The sequence below is a fragment of the Macrobrachium rosenbergii genome, chromosome 52, assembly GCF_040412425.1.
Source record: "Macrobrachium rosenbergii isolate ZJJX-2024 chromosome 52, ASM4041242v1, whole genome shotgun sequence".
In the NCBI taxonomy this organism is placed as follows: Eukaryota; Metazoa; Arthropoda; class Malacostraca; order Decapoda; family Palaemonidae; genus Macrobrachium; species Macrobrachium rosenbergii.
In genome coordinates this window covers 24512199-24535476 of record NC_089792.1, presented here as the reverse complement: position 1 = coordinate 24535476, position 23278 = coordinate 24512199, and the positions used below count along the sequence as shown (strand labels likewise).

Below are 23278 nucleotides of genomic sequence, written 5' to 3'. Positions count from 1 at the left end.
TCTGGGGATACATTATTTGATGTGGTATCTATACCAAAATGATAAGAGTTGATATGCCCAATAATTTGTGGCTTTCTTTTAGAGTATCTTCTGCTACCAATAACTGACTTCTACTTGGGAGATTTTTGGCTGTATCCCACAGAGTTATCTTTAGATTAACTTCAATAAAATCCAGATCACTATCCTCCAGATCAAGATTAATATATTTACTACTTGTGTTTAATGCAAATATCCCTAGAACAGTCTTCTTCTTTCTGTTCTTGAATTCAAATGGTTCCACTGATAATACCTGAACAAGGAGGGATATGTGAGAAGCCTTTGAAACATTTTATGTATCCTTGCTTAGAATCTGTGTTGGTATAATGTCAGAAGGCCAAGAGGTTTTTCTTCTCCATGAGTTCAAATGAGTTTGAGACGTTATAAATTAAAAAAAAAAAAATGTAAAATTAAAACCCCCTTTGAAAACCCTAAAAAGAAACCATCAACTATTCACAAGGTTCAGTTGTTCACCAATAACACCAGTGAGAACCAAATCATGTCCACCTCCCTACCCACCATAACCCCGAACCAATTTTTTGATGAACATATTTGAAAAAGTGCTGTAAGTTTGGGACGCCATAAGTCAGAGTTGCCGTAACCCAGGGACTTCCTATAGCATCAACATGGTTAGAGAAACATAAGTGTAGTCCTAATCAGTTTATTTCGACTGAGGCTAATATGGGAATACCATCATCCCTCACTAATCATATTGGCAGGCACACCAGACAGAATGTGAGTTCTACCACATATACAGACCACCCCTGGAATCCACTGGCTTACAAAAACCTCCAAGCATGAAGATCCAGTCTCCAAACTGAGAGGAACTGAGAGAAGTATGATTGATGCAGAAGGGAAAAAGTTCCAAATATCACATAATTCAGCCAGAGAGGAACTATGTTACATAAAGATTCCTGCATTATACATTCTTCTCCAAGACTTTCCAGATTATTGCAAATGAAGGAACGGTGTATACCTCCAAGTTGTCCCTGGGAAGCCTAACAACCACTACAGAGGGTACACATGGCTTTTCCTGCTGAAAATGTTTCCAATTACATTTTAGTATCTGGTATGAACTTTTGCATGACTTCCACCTGTTCTTGTGTTCTTGTCAAAATTTCTATTGACAAGTGACACAGGCTTTCAGATTCTATGTCTCCTTGATGTTCCCGGCAAGCCACTGTAGTTGTACTGTTGAACATGACTCCAACACTTATGGCCTTTGCATGTTGACCAAAGGCTTTCTGGCCTAAAAAAAACTGACTTCAACACTAGGAAATTTATAAGGCAATTCCTCTCCTGTAATGACCACTTTCTTACTTACGTGAAGCCCGTGAGGTGAACCACTCTTATTCTTGTAACTGCATCTGTGAACAAAACCTCTTCTGGAGCAGTAGGGACTAAAGATAAGCCTATACTTAGATTCTGAACATTCTGCCACCAAAGGAGACCTCTCCTTACATTGTCTGAGATGGAAACTGGGTGGTTGTTTGGTTGAATTGCTCAAAATTATCTGAATGATTCTGGTGTTGGTCAGAACTGCAATGAAGGTTCTGGGCTTGCATCTGCTTCTTGGAACAGGTTGGGTACTTAGTCCTGGAATAGTTAGAAGGCTCTGGGCTTGAGTCTGATTCTTGAAGCAGCTTGGGTCCTTAGTACTAGAATAGCTAGTCTTTGAAGTGGAGTGGCTTGGGCCTTTGGTATTGGAGCAGTTCAGCTTCTTAGTAATTGAGCAACACAATTCCTAGTACTGGAGTACCTTAGGTCCTTGGTACTGGAATGGTTCAGGTCCTTGGTACTGAAGCAACTCAAGTCCTAGGTACTGAGAAGCTTGGGTCCTGGGTACTGGCTGGAGCAGCTCTGGTTCTTAAAACTAGTGGTGCTCATGCCCTTATCACAAAGTGGACTAGGTCTTAGCACTAGAGCAGCTTGAATTCTCTGTGCTGGGACCCTGGAGTAGCTCTGATCATCAGCACAGGAGCAGATTTGGTCTCATGAGTGACCACTGGAAAGCCAGTTATCATGGCTCCTTTTCTGCTCTTGGCTTCCATCCACTGAACTGCACTCATCATGAGATAACTTGCTGTCTGTTCCAGAAGTCAATGAGTCAAAGGAGTGGAGATGTCTCTTGAAAAAATTCTATGAAGTAGGTCTGAGCTTGGCATGGATCTCTACCAGAATGGTCACTTGAATGGTTTATCTGGTGGAGTGGTAGCATCAGCAGAAATAGGTGCTGGAACAGCACTGGCATAAACTGGGTGGGAGTCTGTCCATTACTGCTGGACCAATTCTAAGTTAGGAGAGGCAAGATTGGGTGAACATGCCTGGCCCTATTAAGGCTCCAACTTATGAGGGTCCCTATCAACTTTAGCTATACAGGCAGTCCCCGGTTAACAGTGATCTGGTTTTACGGCGCTTGTCTAGTGACGAAAATCAGCAATTTTTGGCGCTGGAAGTCACCGATTTCCACTTATCAGTGCCGATAACTGGCGCTGATACATACCCAACAGAGGCGCTGATGACCGAAAATCGCTGATAAGCCCGAAAATCACCAATTCTTGGTTTGCGATGATTTTCGGTTATCATCACACCCTCAGAACAGAACCCCTGCCGATAACCCGGGACTGCCTGTACAGTATAAGTGTTACACAGCTTACCTGGTAACCAATGGCATCTACACAGTGGAAACTTTGAACAATTGGGATTTAAGATCTGAAGGATAACGAATAAATCACACATTGTTTAAAATCCACATGTGACATGTACAAAATACACAAAAATCACTGTAACCAGAGACATAAACAGGAGATTAATATTAAAAGTCTGTAATGACTGCATTATGCAAGAAAATGATAAGTAAAAGAAAGGCAAAGCTTCCAGCTTCCTCATTGCCAATACAGAAAAAAATTAGCACATTAGAAAAGTACAAAACAATCACAATTTTGAAACAACTGATAGCAAAAGATGTAACTTTAAACCTTAAACCATTTATATACCAAGAAAAGTAAGGGAAGAATTCACCTTACTTCTAAAACTGCAACAAGTCCAAGGCATACATACAACTGCAATGAAGAATGCTACCAAAGGTGTGAAAACTACTGAGAGAGAGAGAGAGAGAGAGAGAGAGAGAGAGAGAGAGAGAGAGAGAGAGAGAGAGAGAGAGAGAGAGCACTAGCTATTCTATTGACTGATACAGTTCATTGATAACATCATCCATAACCAACCACAAACCTAGGTAATCTTTACCTAAGGCATGATCTTAATTATGGAAACCACCATAATCATCAGGAATTCTTTTGATGAAAAGAATAATGGTGCTTGAATACTCTTTGGTATTACCACCAGATGAGCAAATCAAAATAGCTGACCTGCTGTTAACTACTCAGTGCCTAGATGTTAAAGTGAATGAAATTAAAAACACAATAATATAATGATAATGGAGAACAAAAAGGAAATGTAAGCATAAATGGCAATCCTTCAAAACCCTAGACAGACTGGGAACCAATGGCTCTTTATGTGCAAGCAGAGTACCTGCCAACTGCTATTATACAGCTTTACATTTGGCGAACTTTTGTCTGGGTCATACCTTAATGAATGAAAACTTGGGTAATGCATCTGTTCTCACATTTTTTACCATAATTTTTCCTGGAATTATGACATTTTGAGCTGAACAATGTGCTACTTAGTAAGAGTTTTATAAGCAGTCAGAGAGTTTTTGTATTTTAATCACAAATAATTGTTTACTAAAGGGCTATTCCTATGAGAATAAAATTTTGGACTCAATAGTCTAGCTAAATTACTTAACAATTATAAAATTAAAGGTAATGTGTCACACACTACATATATAACTTTATACAGAACAAGCATTGAAATTGCATTAAAATTTAAGACACTGTAAAAGATGAGATTACAATTCAATAAAAAGAAATTCACTGATATTTTAAGTGTCAATGGAAAGCCTTCTGCAAAAAAAAAAAAAAATATATATATATATATATATATATATATATATATATATATATATATATATATATATATATATATATATATATATATATATATATATATATATATATATATATATATATATATATATGTGTGTGTAGAATCTACTGGTCACTTTTACCAGACACATATGTAATTCTGATAGCCACAATGCCCTCTTAACTTTCCAATTCTTCGGTGCTTTTTGGATATGCTTGTAACTCGAAGCCGTGACATCCAAACACAAGAAATTGAAGAGACTTGTGATTTGCGGTCGCGGCCTTCTCGTGGTCAGGTCGGCAACGTGACCTCCTTGTGGTTAAGGTGACCGGGTTCGTCTCCCGCGACCGGCAAATCACAAGTCTCTTCAATTTCTTGTTTGGATGTCACGGCCGAGTTACAAGCATATCCAAAAAGTGCTAAGAATTCAAGAAGTTAAGAGGGCATTGTGGCTATCAGAATTACACACACACACACATATATATATATATATAAACATAAACATATACAATATATATACATATACATATACATATATATATATATATATATATATATATATATATATATATATATATATATATATATATATATATATATATATATATATATATATATATATATATATATATTTTTATAAATATTACTGCTGTTCGCCCTCGAACTTTGATTGCAAATAATATCAACCTGACCGAGACAGGGAAAAGATGTTGTCTATATAGGAGCGTCTTCAGTTCAAACCTTAACATCCGTTGGAGAACGGGATAGGTAATTTAGGCCTTCACCCTATAGGAAAATTTCCCTATCAGCCTTAAAAATAGGTGGTCCTAAGGTCCTTTTTCCTTTCTACCTGTCTCTTGGCGAATGTTTTGAAAACAAGAACGCGGACACCTGGGGTGACTGTTTTTTGACCTAGGCCGGTCAGGGAACTTCAGAGAGAGACTGGAGCATTCGGAGAGACCACATGTCCGACGGGGCCTCTTCTCCCTTTCTTTGTCTATTATTCTATTAGTGAAGTGAAGAAGCAATTGCGAAGACTCCTCTCGGCGGTGGTTGGTGCGCACAACGTTCGTCCTAAGGTAAAGTCGCTTTTTGTTCAAAACTTCGCCCATTCTTTTATCTTTTTTCTGTATTTCGCATTTCTTTTGTTTCCTCCTTCATCCCCCACTTACTGTATATGTGTTTACGAAGTCTAGATTAAGCCAAATTATTATATTGTTAGTTTCAACCCGTTATTCCAGTAAAATACCTAGTTTAGGGTAAGCAACACAGTTTCAAGTCTCGATGCTTTTGTATGCCTCGCGTCCGAATGTTTGGAAGAACCGTTGCGTTTAAAATCAAATTCATCTCAAATATTCTTGTTAAGGTTAATTACCCTTAACTGGCTACCTTTGTCTAATTAACGACTGTCTTTGAGGTTAACTTTTGGCTTCAAGTGGCAGGTTATGTGTAATCTTGGTTTGCAGGGCCGTAAAAATTACTTAAATTGAATAATACATGATCAGCCAAGACCTCACACGTAACATTGGCGACCTTTGCGTAGAATCTAAAGTACATTTTAGAGAAAGAACCTGGAGAAAAGGAAATTAAAATTACATTAATTCCAAAGATAAAAGTCAGATATTGAATTCCATTTCACTCTTCCAAACAAAGAACGAGGCATAAGAATAAGCAGTAAAGAGAATAGTTATAATAACAAGTGTAGCGAGAATTAGCCGTAGGTAGGAAGGGTGCGACTCGAGAGCAGAGCGAATCACAATTTGTGTCGTTTAAGGAAGGGCATTTTACCGTGTTCGGATCGTGAGTCAAGTCGTTCAAGTAACAAATCCTAAGGCCGGAAAAAGCGGAGCCTGTTTCATGTACACAAAGTAATTTAGAAATCGCGTCGGCAATTCCGATCGTTATTGTTTGCATATAGCGGGAATCATTCAAAACCGTGTCAGTGAAGTAGCAAGCGAACTGAAATAGTAATTTTACAATAAAGGTACCGTTCAACAACGTAAATTTACGCAGGCAGGCTAGCATTTCTCTTTTCATTCTTTTGTTTAATGTCCGGGTGAGGAATACGATAACAAAAGACACAAAGTTGTTTGGTAATTTCGTTTTCCATCCTTAACGTAAAACACTATGCATGATTGGTATATTTAAAGTAAAATCTGGATACCTGCATTTGTTTCGTGCGTTGTTTTTGAATTTGGTGCTAAAAGGAAATACCCGCCATCTTGGATTCCTCCGCCGTGTTCGTGTGGTTGTTTGAATTTGTTTGAAATAGAGGACCGGCCATTTTGGTGTTCCTTCACCGCCAGAGGTTGTTTTGAAATTTAGGCCTAACGGGACTTGGCCGCCATCTTAAAGACCTTGTTATTGTGACCTCGACTCTGCTCCCCGCCACTCTTGGGGCATAATTTTTTTTTTGCTTTTCGTAGTAAACCCACCTCGCAATATCTTAGCTAGACAAAACCAAAAGACAATTTAGGCAGGGAAAGATAGGCCTTAGTTAGGAGTAATACCATAACAAGTTCCTATACAAATACCTGCTATAAAAATCATATAAAGAGAATTTAAAATTTTACGATAAACTTTTGTGACGTCGGCTCCCAGGAAAATTAAGATAATAAAGCCATCCCTAAGGAAGCCAAGACGACGCATCTATCTGATTTTATTAAGATCCATGCCATTGTGCATTTATAAGATCTTTGCTTTACATGTTCTCAAGCAGCAAGAAATTAGCTCGTCATTCAAGTAAGCATTCCTAACCTAAGTGTACGTGACCCTCTTCAAAGAAAGAACGGCCGACACTAGGCTAATTAATTCGAATACAATAAACCAAATAAAAGAAACACCTCTGTCCCACAATAGATGAGGACAAGTTAAGAGTAATTACAATACAGTGATAAACTGTCGGTCACGAGTGAGGCCTGCTATCCAGACCGAAGCAAACAGTAGTTTTCACCCTCTGAAAGAAGAAGGGGCCGGTACTGGGACCAGCCACTCACGAGGATCTTTAAAGAAAAAAACCCAAATTCACTTTATTCCACAGTGCCAATAATTTGCAGCACTGTCATCACTTGAATAGCTTACTTCTCTCTCTCTCTCTTTTACCTTCCCTTTCTCTCTCATTCGATTGTTGCACTCTGCAGGGGGTGTAGAGTGCCTTTCCTCCCATATAGCCTAGTTGGACTCCAGTAGAGGGTCCCTAGGAACACATTGGCACCATAAGTGCCACCAACCAAGCATATAGGAAAATAAAAGAAAACAAAAGGGAACACAGAAGAGAAAGTTCTTCTGGAACCTAACCTGCACCAGTGCCTAGGGATACTGAGTGCCACCAGCATGACCTGTACACAGCACACCCAAACTACAGTGCCACCTTTTGAAAGGGTGCCACGTCATTATTGAAGAGACACTTCCTTGCTGCCCAAGTACGCCCAGTCGACCCGGTTAGACGCCCTTCCCCACCAGAACCATGACAGCAGAGCATTATAAAACCTTCCTGGGGCTGGGGACGGCGGCAGGTCTCACCGGCTCGGAACTTACCACCTGGGTTAAGGAGCAAGTGGACGACTTGGCCAAGCGGGAGAAGGAAGAAAGACTCGAGCAAAGGAAGTATGAAGCCGAGCAGAGGATGTATGAAGCCGAGCAGAGGAAGTATGAAGAAGAACGAAGGGCGTATGAAGCCGAGCAAAGGCAATTAGAAGAGGAATGAGAAGAAAGAAGAAGACGGCAAGAGTTAGCCTGTAAGGAAAGTGAGCTAGCCTGCAAGGAGAAAGAGCTCGAGCTGGAAAGAGCCAAAATGGAGAATGCCGAAGCTATGGCTCGACAGCAAGCCTCCAGTCCTACACCTGCTGCATCAAACGCTCCAATTTCGAGCATCAATTCCCTAGTCCCCAAGTGGACTGAGGACGAGCCAGAAGCATGGCTGGAGGAGATCGAGGCTCTTTTCGATAACTACAGCACCACGGAGACGGAGAGAGCCTTAATACTAGCCAAGCATATGGAGGGAAAAGCCAAGGCAGCGCCGCTCACTGGAGAAGAGCCAGAGAGGTAACATGGCAGAAGTTCGTAGAGTCATTACAAAGGCCTACGAGATAACCCCAGAAAAATGGAGACAACGGTTCCGAGGTCTTGCCAAGGAAGTCGGCTGGTCTTGGACGGAATGGGCATGTCACAAAACCCAGTCCGACGCGCTGGTTCGACTCCTTGGCCTGCACGACGCGTTTGAGGATCTCTTCAATCGGACCATGCTAGAAGACCTTTTCCAATGTGTGCCAGGGCCCTTGCGGTATATCTTAACGATAAACAGCCCTCCACACTTATGGAAGCTTGTCGCATGGCTGATTCGTGGGAAACTTTCAATCAGTCGCATAGCACCTCTCAGAAGCGAATCATCCCTCCGCCTACCTCTCGAACTCCACTCGCCCGAAGAATGGACTGCCGAGCTGAGTGCCGATACAAACTCGGCACTAATAAGCAGCCTAACCCTACCAGCCAGAACTCCGCTCCCGATTCATCCGCTCAGCCCTCTCCTCCAACAGTTACTGCAGGCCACCGAGCCCATCCAAAAGGCCCGTGCAGATCCTGTGGGGCTGCCAGCCACTACAATGCTGGGTCTCCGGCCTGTCCACATCATGTCCCCACCAAATTTGTCAACCTAATCAGCACTTCATTTTCTGCTGCTGGTCCGCACTGGATCCTTTACCCGAGAGACTGGAAACCCAGTTCATCTCGGTGGCCCCTCTTCAGAGCACTAGCCTGCCAGTGACCCTTCCGGTCACAGTAGACACTGCGGCAGACATTAGCCTGATCACTAGGGCCCAAGTGCCAGCCGGTGCCATGGTTGACGAAGAAACCCAGTGGGAAATGAAGTGGATAGAGGGCCACACCATTACCGTTCCTACGGTCCAACTCCAGGTAAGGACACCTTGGGGCACGATACCCCACCGCCTTGGCATGGTAGGTGGAATTCGGCCCGGAGTGGTCTTCTTGTTGGGTCGGGATCTTCTGCGGAAGCCCGTCACCAATGCCACTCCGCAGTCAGCGTTACCTCCTCCACGGAGGCCCCATCTAACACTCTCAATAGTGACAAACCTCCACCTTCCGCCCACCAAAGTGGTCCGCGGAAGGGGCACAACAAACTATTCCAGGCCTAGCCCTCTCCAATTGCGAAGGGCTGGCCCACCAAGAGGTCTTCCCCCTCCGCAAGAGAGATTCAGGAGAAGCAGTACCGCTGCAGGACGTGCAAGGGGCAGACCACTCCACAAATTGGGAGGGCTGCCCAACCAAGCAACGCCCAGCGGACGCCCCAACAAAACTCTAGGAGAGGCTACGATCTCCTGCTGGGGCAGGGAATCTCTGCCGCAGCCAAACCCAAGTCGTCCCGCGAGGTATTGCACCTCCGGACCCCTTGTCAGGCATGCCTGACCTCATCTGCTGCCAGTGCCACTTGCTAGCACTGAGCAGTGCCAGACTCCGTCCGCCACGGACGTTGAGCTACCAATGGAAAAGGCCCTATGCCGGGTCTAAATCATGAGGCGAATCCTCCTCCGGGAGATTTAGGATTCCCCATGCAGTTGATCATCGCGACTGGAGAGCCTCCAGCACCCGAAACTTCTTCTTTGCAAAGTTTGATTCCCAGGGATGAACCCCTGGAGGATCGAAAGGGTACCCCTTCCTTGGAAGACCAGGAACTGGCATCCTCGGACGCAGAAGTCGAGATCGCTCTCATGCCGGTTGTCGCAGCAGCCGGAGTAGGGAGTCCTCCCGCAGCTTTTGCAGTTGCCCCTGACTTCACGCCCGCTAGCCCTTCTGGCCTGTCCCCGGAGTCGGTGCTCTCATCACCTGCTAGGCCAGCTACTGATAGGCCTTGGAGGAACCCGAAGAAGAAGAAGAAGGGGCGGAAGAGAGCCCAGTAGTTGCGAAGCTATAAGCTCATCCTGGCACTAGTGCCCTCTCGGCACAGTGCCCTAACATCTAAGAGTGATCCTGGCCCCTTGCCCAGAGGAGGTAGCCAGTGTGATCTCTTCCTTTTACTTGTACATAGCCTAGGCCGCCTTAAAGTACGGTACATCAATTTAGTAACCTTGTTCCTTCCACTTACCACCGAGCCGCAGCAATCACGTAAGTAGCCTAACTAATTTCAATAATCTTAACTATTGTGAACTGAGCCACGATGCTCAGGACACGCATGGCTTAAGACCTCCGTGAGGCACCCACCCATTTATCATATGAGGCAACCCTCATGAATTAACTAGTAATTATTAATTGTATTAAACATAAACCAAGTTGTGATTTAGTTAGAACATTAACTCTTATGTTGGTGCTACGGTCGGGTTAGGATAGGTTAGGCTAGGGAATATCATAGAATGTACCACTAGGCTAGGTCTAAAACACATCATGATTGTAGGAGGTAGCCTCTAATAACCGTGAGCACCTTCTAGTACTATTAGACTTAGGTAAAGTAGTGATTATAGCTCGTATCCTATCTAGGGTTAGGTAGTTCTGTAGCTAGGTAGGCTAACCAGGACTAATCTGCTCAGGGGAAGGAGAGTAACCTACTAGAGGCGAACAGCTTGCTTAGTATAGACCTTCACGCCCGAAAAGGGAGTGAAGGCCCTCTTAAGGGGGGGAGCTTTTATAAATATTACTGCTGTTCGCCCTCGTAACTTTGATTGCAAATAATATCAACCTGACCGAGACAGGGAAAAGATGTTGTCTATATAGGAGCGTCTTCAGTTCAAACCTTAACGTCCGTTGGAGAACGGGATAGGTAATTTAGGCCTTCACCCTATAGGAAAATTTCCCTATCAGCCTTAAAAATAGGTGGTCCTAAGGTCCTTTTTCCTTTCTACCTGTCTCTTGGCGAATGTTTTGAAAACAAGAACGCGGACACCTGGGGTGACTGTTTTTTGACCTAGGCGGTCAGGGAACTTCAGAGAGAGACTGGAGCATTCGGAGAGACCACATGTCCGATGGGGCCTCTTCTCCCTTTCTTTGTCTATTATTCTATTAGTGAAGTGAAGAAGCAATTATTAAGACTCCTCTCGGCGGTGGTTGGTGCGCACAACGTTCATCCTAAGGTAAAGTTGCTTTTGTTCAAAACTTCGCCCATTCTTTTATCTTTTTCTGTATTTCGCATTTCTTTTTGTTTCCTCCTTCATCCCCACTTACTGTATATGTGTTTACGAAGTCTAGATTAAGCCAAATTATTATATTGTTAGCTTCAACCCCGTTATTCCAGTAAAATACCTAGTTTAGGGTAAGCAACACAGTTTCAAGTCTCGATGCTTTTGTATGCCTCGCGTCCGAATGTTTGGAAGAACCGTTGCGTTTAAAATCAAATTCATCTCAAATATTCTTGTTAAGGTTAATTACCCTTAACTGGCGACCTTTGGCTAATTAACGACTGTCTTTGAGGTTAACTTTTGGCTTCAAGTGGCAGGTTACGTGTAATCTTGGTTTGCAGGGCCGTAAAAATTACGTAAATTGAATAATACATGATCAGCCAAGACCCTCACACGTAACAATATATATATATATATATATATATATATATATATATATATATATATATATATATATATATATATATATATATATACATATACAGAACAAGCATTAAAATTGAAGACACTGTAAAAGAAGAGATTACAATTCAATAAAAGAAACTCACTGACATTTTAAATGTCAATGGAAAGCCTCCTGCAATAATATATATATATATATATATATATATATATATATATATATATATATATATATATATATATATATATATATACAGTATATATATATATATATATATATATATATATATATATATATATATATATATATATATATATATATATATATATATATATATATATATATATATATATATATATATAAATATATATATATATATATATATATATATATATATATATATATATATATATATATATATATATATATATATATAAACATAATATACACCAAAAAGAATTTATATACTTACCTTTTTAGTGCTAATGTTCCATTTGAACACCAAAGTATACCGGCATTAAACTCTGAACTAATTCCTGCTCGGCTGAGGACTTGTTTAAATTCACTCAAGCGAACATCGTTGATGAATACAGGATCATGGTAAGGAGCCTAGAAACATTCATTTACAAGAATCATTTTAAGCATTCCTAATCAGCACTGAACAAATTTATTTATACAAAGTAACATACAATGCTGTGCCTTGTCATTACTTCAAACTAACTCATGATTAGATCAACCTCACTTGTGAATTGCAAAAAATATTGTTGACAGAATGCATTAATTTAATAAGTTGAAAAAATCATCTTGAAAATTTGTACCCTGCAACAATACAGTTAAATATTCTTTAGTACAGTCTTTGGAATCTTAGATATCTTTTCAACAACATACAAACTTTATACATATTTAAAACTGTAAATAAATCTAAATTATGGAAATACATTTTCAAACATTCAAAATCCATTTATTTCTGTACGTACTTCGAAGAAGTCACATGCACTTATAAGGATGAAAAAAAAAATTCACGTCTTGAGAGTAATTTTACATTTTGATAAAAATCATTAACAAGAAAATAATACTTCTGAAGTGACCAATGCATGCTTATAAAATTGGTTTTAATGAAGGAAGAACATGTTTTTGGTAGCTGCTGTGTCCTCCAAGGAGTTACGGTACACTCATGGTCTTCCCTGGGTTCCATAAGACAGACCAACTAATCTCAAAGAATTCTCTCATACTTGGTCTTGGCCAGAATAGGGCTTGTTGGCATGGTGATAGAATAAAAAAAGGTCTCAGGACAGGAGAGCTCTACCTCCTGTCAACAGCGGCTGCCTCACTTTTCCCTTCACCCTACTCTCAGAGATGTGACAACAGACCATATATCGGCTAACTCCCTCATTACACGCCAGATCTTTGCAAAATAAATATTCACTCCATTCCCATGTCTTTTTGTAAAGGAAAGTGGGTGGGTTTGAGGACTCACAGCAGCTACAAAAAACAGGCTTTTCCTACACCACAACCTAGGTTAGGTCATTGCCTGCTTCCTCCCTGAGCCCCATGACTGATGCCAGATGCCACCAGTTCCTTGCATAAACAATTCCTATTTTTTTGACTGGCTTCTAGCTGGCGCCAGAAGATTTATCCTAATATTAAGACTGCAGGTTTGTTAGCTATGAAAAATACAAATTAATGAAAAAATCTGTCATTTTTTATGGCATAACTGCTATTCGTCCTCAAAGGAGCTTGCAAAAGAAACTGACGTGACAAAATGGCTTAGCTCCTAATAAATCCCAACAACCTAGATCAATTTTTGGTCCAAAGTATAGTCCCAGGTTACCAACCATTTTCTTTATTCCACATAGCCATAGGGCTTGGCAATAAAGAACAGGAAACAACACATGAACCTATATATGTATTATTCTTTGTGGTTCTAAGGTGACTTGCCTAATTATGTCGGGTCTGGTTGTAGGATTACTGCACCTTCCTGGCAATATCTCATCATGGCAATAGTGCTTCATGAATTTTTGAACCACGGTATAGCCACATGTTATAAAACATTTTCTTTATTCTGTATATCCACTGGGGTTTGGCAATAAAGAACAGGAAACAACACAAGAACCTACTATATATATATATATATATATATATATATATATATATATATATATATATATATATATATATATATATATATATATATATATATATATATATGTATTATTCTTAGTGGTTCTAAGGTAATTTACTTAATTATGTTGGGTCTGGCTGTGAGATTACAGTATTGCACCTTCCCCAACAATATCTCAGATGCCACTCTCACGGCAACAGTTTCAGGAATTTTTATCCAAGGTAAAGATATGGGTTCTCAACCATTTTCTTTATTCTGGATACCTATTAGGGCCTGGCAATAAAGAACAAGAAACACATGAGCCTACATATGTATATATTATCCGCTTTGGTTCTACAGTGACTTACCTGATTATGTCAGGTTTGGTTGTGGGATTATTGCGCCTTCCCGGTTGAGGAATACTGCCTCTAATAACCACCCCATAAACTCAGAGACTTCTTCGAAAGAAACATTTCTGAAGAAAGTTAGCAAGGTACTCACCTTTGGGATGTCATGAAACTTAGGAAAGGAGTGAGTGTCTGCCTTTTTAGTGAGGGACACTACAATAATTCTCAGCCCATATAGAGAGAGCGGTTTGTTTGTGCTTTGATGTAGGTAAAAGAAGACCATAATGAACGTTTGCCATCATATCTAGGTAAACCTTGAGTGCTTGAACTGGGCATAACTTTTCATCCAAAATACTGAGTTCCCTTACCAGAAAAGGGAATTTTCCCTTCAAAAGGTTCTCATTCTTTGCCAGGAAACAACAGTAAATGACAACAAGGTGTATGAGTGATAAAAACTTTTTTTTCTGTCTAAGAGAGCCCAGTTTGTTAATTATTTTTTTTAATAAGTCATAGGGAAGTTATTCTTCATGGAACGAAGAATAACAAAACTTTTGTTCAGAATGAACTCCCTCTCCCCAGGGAGGCCCAACAGGGGGAGGAGCATTACTGTTACCCACATTGGTAACTGACCTGGGATCCTCACCTGGAAATACACCATACCCTCATGTCCTTGGAGGTCATCAGTGCGTCAAGATCAGACCAAGCACTGAGGGGATGGTTTAACATAAAAATTTCCCCTCACTCGACCATGTCTGGTACTCTAGTTCTAACCGTGGAGTGGCATGCTGTCCAACTCCACTCTCCTTCAAAGTTACAAGAGCAGTGATTTTTGTAATTCAATACCATGGCTGAATCCAAAAGAGAGAGAGTAAGCACAAAAGAGCAAACACTCCTGCAGTGGATCCCTAAGCCCCCACCTCATCAAGGGGTTGGGATCAGGGGCCCCAGTTCGCTAATCTGAGCTCCTGACGTTAAAGCGTTCAAGAAAACTGCCTTTTGGAGCATATAAGTTGTAGTTGTATTGGGCCCACTGAACTGAGGGTATGACAGAAGTCTAAGAACCTTATTCAGTGACCAGGTGATGGGAAGCCTTGCAGGAGCTTGCCTTTGCAGTGCAAAAGACTGGAGAAGGGAATTAATTTCTATATTAGAATCAGTTCCAAAACCATAAAGTAAGGGTTCCCACAATGCTGCCTTGCATATCACAATAGTTGTAACAGAAAGGCACTTGACCTCAAAGATATATGTATAATAAAATGTATGTTTCAAAAGATTTCAACTGGGCTCTCAGCGGATTGATATGTCAAACAGATGAAGTCTGTAGTTTTTCCACTAGGTACCTAGCAATGTTAGGTAAATAATCGACACATGAAGGTCACAGCTCACAAAAAAGAATACATAGATGACTTTCCCTCCTGTCTGGGATAGAGCAGTGGACAGTAATGGAATCTAATCTCTCACCTGTAGTTGAAGCAAAAGGAACCAATGACCATTCAGTTAATTTGGAGCCACTAGGTAAGCATTCCCACTGAAGACTAGTGGATTGTTCAAAGCCTTCAAAATCTGGGACAACGGAAGAAAGAGATATACTGTCCTCCATCTGCTCCAGTCTTGTAGGACTGCCTCTATTCTTATTGCCTGAATGTCCAGGTTCAGAGACACACACTGGCAGCTGATGGTTTTCATGTGGCAAGCAGGTCCACTTCCAGATGTGGAAGCATATTGGCAATTACTGACTTTAGAGGGGCTGAGCGTGAGCAAAACCTCTTGATACAAGGCACTGTAGTCACACTGTCTAGGTCTGACAAAATGTGGGTCCTTTTTGGAGGTTTCAAATTTCTGATATGAAATGACAGCTAACAGCCCCAGGAAGCTGATATGACACTTCCTCAGAACAGGTGCCCAACTTCTTACTACCTGACAATCCTCCCAATGGCCTCCCAAACCTGTCAAGAAGGCATCCATACATATGAAATGCTTATTGTTCACAACAGATGTTGAATTAACAAGTGGGGAGGAAAATATCCCAAAACCTTGGAGAGAAATGTTTAGCTAGCCTCTGATGCACTTCCTCATTAAGTAAGGATGGTGTCAGACTTTTCGAGGTGGGATTATGTGACATGACATGACTGTATGTGCATCCATTGGAAGTGTCAAGTTCCGGTGAGGATGTGTTTTTGTGCATGTCTTTTGGGGCAGAATCCCGAGGAGTGATGGTATGAAATGGAGTAAAGAGAATCATTCAAAGACCAATACTGAACCTTATTAAAGGTCTCAAGAAGTTTGAGACCTCTGTGTGTGTGTGTGTGTGTGTGTGTGGTGCTCAATAATTGAACTGATTTGTATGCTGGGTTTAGAGGTAAGGAGCATATCTATTTACCAAACTGTAGATTGTTTTCTCCATTTCTGTAACATGTATTTTGTTTTTGAGTAACATGGGAAGAATTCCCATTTTTGCATTTGTTTTGGGAAACTAAAAGATTTTGCTTGTCTTCTTCAGATGCTTCGCTGAGTAAGAGGTCGAGAATGTACTCAATGGGAATGTACTAGACTTTGACCTACTTTTGACCTGTTTATTTTATTTGATGACCAAGGTACAGTAAACCCCCCGTATTCGCAGGGGATGCGTACTACACACCCCTACAAATAGCTAAAACCTGCGAATACTTGGGACCCTTCTAAAAACACTAAGAACTGCCTATTTTGATAGTTCAAACAGACACAAAACAAACTAAAAATGCTTATACAGGTATTATCCTACTTACGATGGGGTTAGGTTACAAATAAAAAACCATTGTTTGTTGGAAAAAACGTAAGAAATACCAAAACGTATCTCGAACATATCCTAAGCTTACACTAGGGTATTTAGCACTGTACCATGTATACATATATGGTAGCCTAGCCTACACTATACTGTATAGTATACTCTATACATACATGGTATAGTAATTATTAATATCAGCTAATTCTGGAGGTTCATGCAAAGTGACTTATGATAATTCAGTGCAAAGAGAAATTGAATAACAAGAATTAGCTTAGCCTACACTATGGTACATTGTATACATATACGGTAGCGTAGCCCAAATTATACTGTATATACTCTATATTCACATATCATATTATACAAACGTCAACATAACAAATATGCATCTTTTAAAATGTTATGCCTTAATTCACTGTATCCAATAATATTGTATATATTCTCATATTGCTTTTTTATTTATTATAAATTGCGGTCATAGTGATCAATGTTTTGGTTTGGAAATCGTTTATGCAGTGTTCATTTCGCCATATTTAATTAAGTTCAGAGAGCTTTTCTTGCTTCTAGTTAGCGTAAATGAATCTCTAGATACTTTATTTATATGGGGCAAGGTTATTTTTCATTATACAGTGTTTTTAAGTCGAAATATAACTAAAATATGTCTTGTTGTGAAATTAATTTATCTATTTTTTCGTTAATAGATGATGATGGCCGTTTGGGGACGTTTGTTTTGTGTAAAAAAAAAAAATTCAAGATTCCGTTCGCTATTTTCACTTGATTTCATCATAATACGAGCTTTACGTATTTATCGTTTTTCAGCGTAAAAATAACAGTAATGTGTTCTTTCATGCTCAGTAGTTTTGATTAAAATACTTTCTCTCCAATTTTAATTACAGTTGAGTTTCATCCATGTTGCCGATGCATGATAATTTACAGTATAGTCATTAGCAGCTTGAACATTGTTTTCTCAGCTTCTGCTACAACTTGCAGCTTAAATTTAGCAGTATACTATATTTCCTTGACAATCTTTTATCCATACCGAATAAGGGTATGATGTAAAAATATATCAGTCCTATTCTACCTAACGTCAGTTGTGCTATAAGCTACGGTAATTGTTTATTACTGTATGATAGTTGAAATACCAGGTAAACGGCTGTTGTTATCTGATTCTGTTATAAGCAAAAAAACAGGTTCTCTCAGTTGTTTATGGCTGTACACATTTACCCAAGAGTATAACGTTACTAACAATACTTTTATCCTTCTCTTTTACTTTTTTAACTAGAAGATGGGATAAAGAGATGGAGGAAAAGTTGTCTACTACTGTAATTTGGTCTCTCTCACTGCCTGATTATGCTAATACCTGCTTCTGCATGCGAAATTTTAAAATATTTTATAAATAATACTATCGGTATTAATTGCTTACCCCATTGCAAAATCGAATTATCTTGACTGGAGCATTACCTCAGTATTTTAATAATTTTATCACAAAAAGTGCATTTAGTCATGAAAATGAGATGAAAATACAATAATCAGTGAATGTTTCTCAGTGAAAAATACCGCGAATTTTCTGCAAATAATGGGTAGATACGTTCCACAGAGAAATCTATGAATATGTGACTCCGTGAATCGTGAGACCACGAATATGGGGGGTTTACTGCATTAGTCACTAGTACTGGATGATCTAGAATCATTAATTCGATTGATTGTGTACCAGAATTTCATTTAGCTGTGATTTCCATTTTTATGCCCTTAGTTTCTGCTGAGTTACTTTCGTTAAATTTGCAAATAAAGTCTAGTTTTGCATCTGGATGTTTAACCCCTTAAACGCCAACTGAGGTTAGATACAGGGAGACGTATTATCGAACTAAAACTGTCTGTATGACCAAACCTGGTGAATAATTCTAATGTATGCGTCGAGCAAACAAAAAGTTTTTTTAAATATTTTGGAAAAATAGTTATAGGCCTAAAGTTAAAAGTAAAAGATTTTAAATCACGCGCCTTGAGGGATGCTGGGAGTTCACGGAGCATGCTGTTGTTTTGTTTACAAGCGTTATCCAAATAACTAGAAATGTTATTTGCTGGATTTCTTCTTCTCACAGACTACAGAGCATCAGCGACGCAAAAATCTCAGAAATTCTTTGGCCACTTTGTAGTAATTTTTGCATTAGAAAGTTTTATATATGAAAATGTTTGCAATTTTTCATGTAGAATACAACAAAAAACAACCCATGGTTGTAGCTTTTTTATAAAGTTTTGAAATATTTTCATATAAATAACGATACAAGTGCAAAATTTCAACCTTCGGTCAACTTTGACTTGAACTCAAAATGGTTGCAAAAACTTCAATTGTACAGGTGCTAAAACGTTTACACTCAAGTAATATTCAATCATTTACCTTCATTTTGAAACAAATTGGAAGTCTCTAGCACAATATTTCGATTTATGGTGAATTTTTGAACTTTTTCCTTAGGTCCAGCAAAAATCTCAGAAATTCTTTTGTCACTTTGTCTGATATTTAATTTTTGCACCATTTTATATTAGCCATTACATAAAGTTTTATATATGAAACTGTGCCAGACAATTTCATGTAAAATACAACAAAATCAACCCATGGTTGTCCGGTTGGGCATTTATCACTTCTGAAATATTTTCATATAAATCATGATAAGTGCCAAAATTTCAACCTTTGGTCAACTTTGACTCGATAAAAAATGGATGATAGAAAAAACGCAATTGTAAGCTAAAACAAATTTACATTCTAGTAATATTCAATAATTTGCCTTAATTTTGCAACAAATTGAAAAGTCTCTAGACAATATTTCGATTTATGGTTTTGAATTTTTGAAAAAACTTTTTCTTTACTCCCGCATGCGGTTGGTGGCTCGGCCTAAAATCTCGGAAATTGTTTAGTCAGCTTTGTCGTCAAAATGTTTGCACGTAACTTTATACTAGCCGTTACATAAAGTTTTATGTATTTGAAAATGTGTGCAATTTCATGTAGAATACAACAAAAAATAACTCATGGTTGTAGCTTTTATCAGTTTTGAAAATATTTTCATATAAATCACGATAAGTGCCTTAAGAAAATTTCAACATCTCCCTGGTCAACTTTTTGATCTGACTTAAAAATGGTTGAAAAACGCACCTTTCAATTTTAAGCTAAAACTTTTACATTCTAGTAACATTCAATCATTTACCTTCATTTTGCAACAAACGGGAAGTCTCTTACACAATATTTCGATTTATGGTGAATTTAAAAAAACTTTTTCATAGTTTTTACTCCACGCTGTAACTCGGACTGAACATCTCAGAATTTCTTCAGTCACCTTGTTGTAATTTTTAGCACCGTTTTATATTAGGCATTACATAATGTTTATACATGAAAATGTGCGCAATATCATGTAGAATACAACTAAAAAATAACTCATGGTTGTAGCTTTTATCAGTTTTGAAATATTTTCATATAAATCACGATAAATAAAGAAAAATTCGATTTTGCTAGTCAACTTTAACTCGATCCAAAATGGTCGAAAACTGCAATTGTAAGCTAAAACACTTACAGTCTAGTAATATTCAATCAATTACCTTCATTTTGCAACAAATTTATTTTGGGACGTCTCTAGCACAATATTTCGACTTATGGTGAATTTTAGAAAACTTTTTTTTAAATGTGTGTTAGTTACAGTTAATTCATGCAACATTTTGTGATAATATTTTCTCTGTGTTGTTTTGATCGTTTTACAATTTGTTATATACCAAAATCACTGCAATATAGTGTTGCATTACAATGAAAAAAAATAACTCATTAGCTTTAACCGTTTTACTGAAACTGAGATTTGTATACAATTATAGCCTAGTTTTTTTTCACACTGTTATATATTCCAATATTTATATATGATAATGATATTTTTTCATTTCTGATGGTTGCATACTAAACTTCAGGCAATGACAAAAAGGAGCCAAAATGAACTCTTAATCTTAAAAACTTTGCGTCCTGTGAGTTTTTTGAAAAAAAAAAAACTTTTTTCCAGAGCACGCTTACCTCCCGAACACCAAAAATCCAAAACTGACAGACACTTTTTTTGTAAATAGAGGCTCTGTGTTTAATGGGGTTAATTCAAAAGAAAGGGCCAGTTTTGTATGATGTTACATTACAGGGAGAGGTATTATGGCAACAAAACACGTCACATGTAATATGAGCAAAACCTGACTTATATATAAGTAAATAATTCTTAATGTATAAGCCTTAGTTGAAACCAAGCCCAATATAAATATTCACCTTAACATATGCAACTAAATTTATTGCACAAAAGCTATGTAGTGTCACAGCAGTGCCTAAGTTTTACAAAACTGATCACCAACCCACTACTACCTCAATTACTTGTTATTTAAGAGAGACAGTATCCATAGTTGCCAGAATGGTTGTGCATTGAATACTGTGACAGTTATTACCTGATCATTGACCAAATAAAAAATCTAGTTCCAGCTCAAGGGTATCTACCTATCATGCATATCACACAACAACTGCTGAGCTATTGTGTGAGGTCCATTGTAGATGTGCATGTCAGCAAAAACGGGTGAAGATGAAAAAGTAACATGCCTACATGACATGAAAGTAACGAGTGGAACCAGAACAGTCTACATGACATGAAAGTAACAAATGGAACCAGAGCAGTCTATATGACATGAAAGTAACACATGGGACCAGAAAAACCAATGCTGAGTCCATCTAATAGTTTATCCTGAATGGACACTTCAGGTTACGAATTCCTGGTACAAGCATCTTATCCTGGAGATGCACTAGTAGCACTTATAACTCATCCACCATTATTGAAAACCACAGACATTCACATTTGCATCTAGATGAAACTGTCAAACACAATTAACATCTTACTTATGGATAAACTGTATTAGTTTATAAATATCACAGTAAACACTAACACAGCATTTTAGATATATGAGAACTGAAACTGGAAGGTGTAATATATTAGGTACTGGACACCTTTTTTTTAATCATACCTATTGGATATAAGTCATCTGCAAAAAAGGTTTGTTGATTGTATGGACACATATATCATTCTGACCTTATAATCCAAATTGTTCAATTTTGAAACACTCAACTTTTGAAGTACAACAATATTGATGGCCATTTCAGTTTGCAGTCTTTGATTACGGTGGAAAATTCTCTTAATGATTATCTGAATGGCAGAGCAGACATGAATGACTCCTTAATCATAATTCTCAATGATTGATTTACAAAATGAAACTGATGAAGTACTAATCAGATAGATAACGTTCACTGGCAGTATTCACCCTCAAGTGTTTAGTTTCATAGATGCTGCAGCATGTCTTTGCATTTGCAATAAAAAAGTTGCTAATGAATTCTTAATTCAATTAAAAGGGTATACTATCTAAAATGAAGCAGAATAGTTACTTAAAAAATTTTGACATTTGCTTCCCTTTTGATATTTTCAAGATTTTAATTTCATCTTCTGTAATTCTCATAGATTAGTTTGGACTATTCAAATTCCTTTAAAAACAATTTAAATCCTTCCAGACTGTGTGGATTTCAAGATAAATCAAAATACAAATGGAAATGAGAAGCATTCTACAGTTGTAAAACAGAATTTCCTTTACCTGCATAAACCATGGCTCAAAAAAGACCATAAAAAGAACAAAAATTAGTAATGATATAAAATTTACTACAGTAGTTTAGAAAACACCAAAAGTATCCTTTACCTCTTCTGGTGGCACAACGCTCAATGTAGGCATCTCGCTGTCTAGCTGGTTTTCACTGGAGATAACTGTGAAAATAATAATAATAATAATAATAATAATAATAATAATAATAATAATAATAAAAATAATAATAATAATAATAGGAATGAAGAAGACCCTCTTTCAAGCATGTTTTGTTGAAAAGGATGGCTGCATTGTGCAAACTGATTTTATATTGAGTTTTTTTCAATTTTTCTTATAATTCACCTTTCCTGCACGTCAATATTGGTCAATGTTCATATTTTGGTGGATTTAAACAGTGTTTTTACAGCATAATTTTATTTTTAGAAAAGAGCAGGTTACTGAAACCTGGCGTTGTAAACCAATAGAATTCAGCAGTTCTGACAGTGTGTCTTTTCTTGGACATCTTCGTATTCACCAGCAGATGGATTCTGGGTGTTCTTGGTACTTTTCCACAATTTTTCTGTCAACATATTTCAACCAGCCCACTGGTCATCTTCTGGATGGTTGAGATGAATCTGGAGAAACGGGATGTGTGTGGCAGTATTTATTGATGTCTAAGGTAGAGTTGAATTCTCATTGGCTACTGGGCAAGGATTATCTCCTTGGGCAGAGCCTTCTCTCATGCAACGATGGTTATGTGTGCTCTTGCATGTGAGTGCTGGAGTACACATGGGAAAGTGTAGTATTAGGAGGATTGCTGCCTGCAGATGGATGCTCCTGACTGGTTTGCTCATCAGGGGTGCCAGTGGGTACCACCCTTCATACCAACGTTGGGGGGAGGCA

General features: G+C 38.5%; 1 protein-coding gene across 1 annotated transcript in view; it reads right to left on the bottom strand.

Annotated features, from left to right (window-relative positions):
* Nucleotides 1-23278, bottom strand: part of CPSF2 (cleavage and polyadenylation specificity factor subunit 2) — a 179734-nt gene that overhangs the window by 11669 nt on the left and 144787 nt on the right. Inside the window, exons 16-17 of the mRNA XM_067095976.1 lie at nt 22493-22557; nt 12017-12153 (exon numbers count right to left, since the gene is read on the bottom strand). Coding sequence (XP_066952077.1) covers nt 12017-12153; nt 22493-22557 — 202 coding nt within the window. The remainder of the gene's footprint in view (nt 1-12016; nt 12154-22492; nt 22558-23278) is intronic.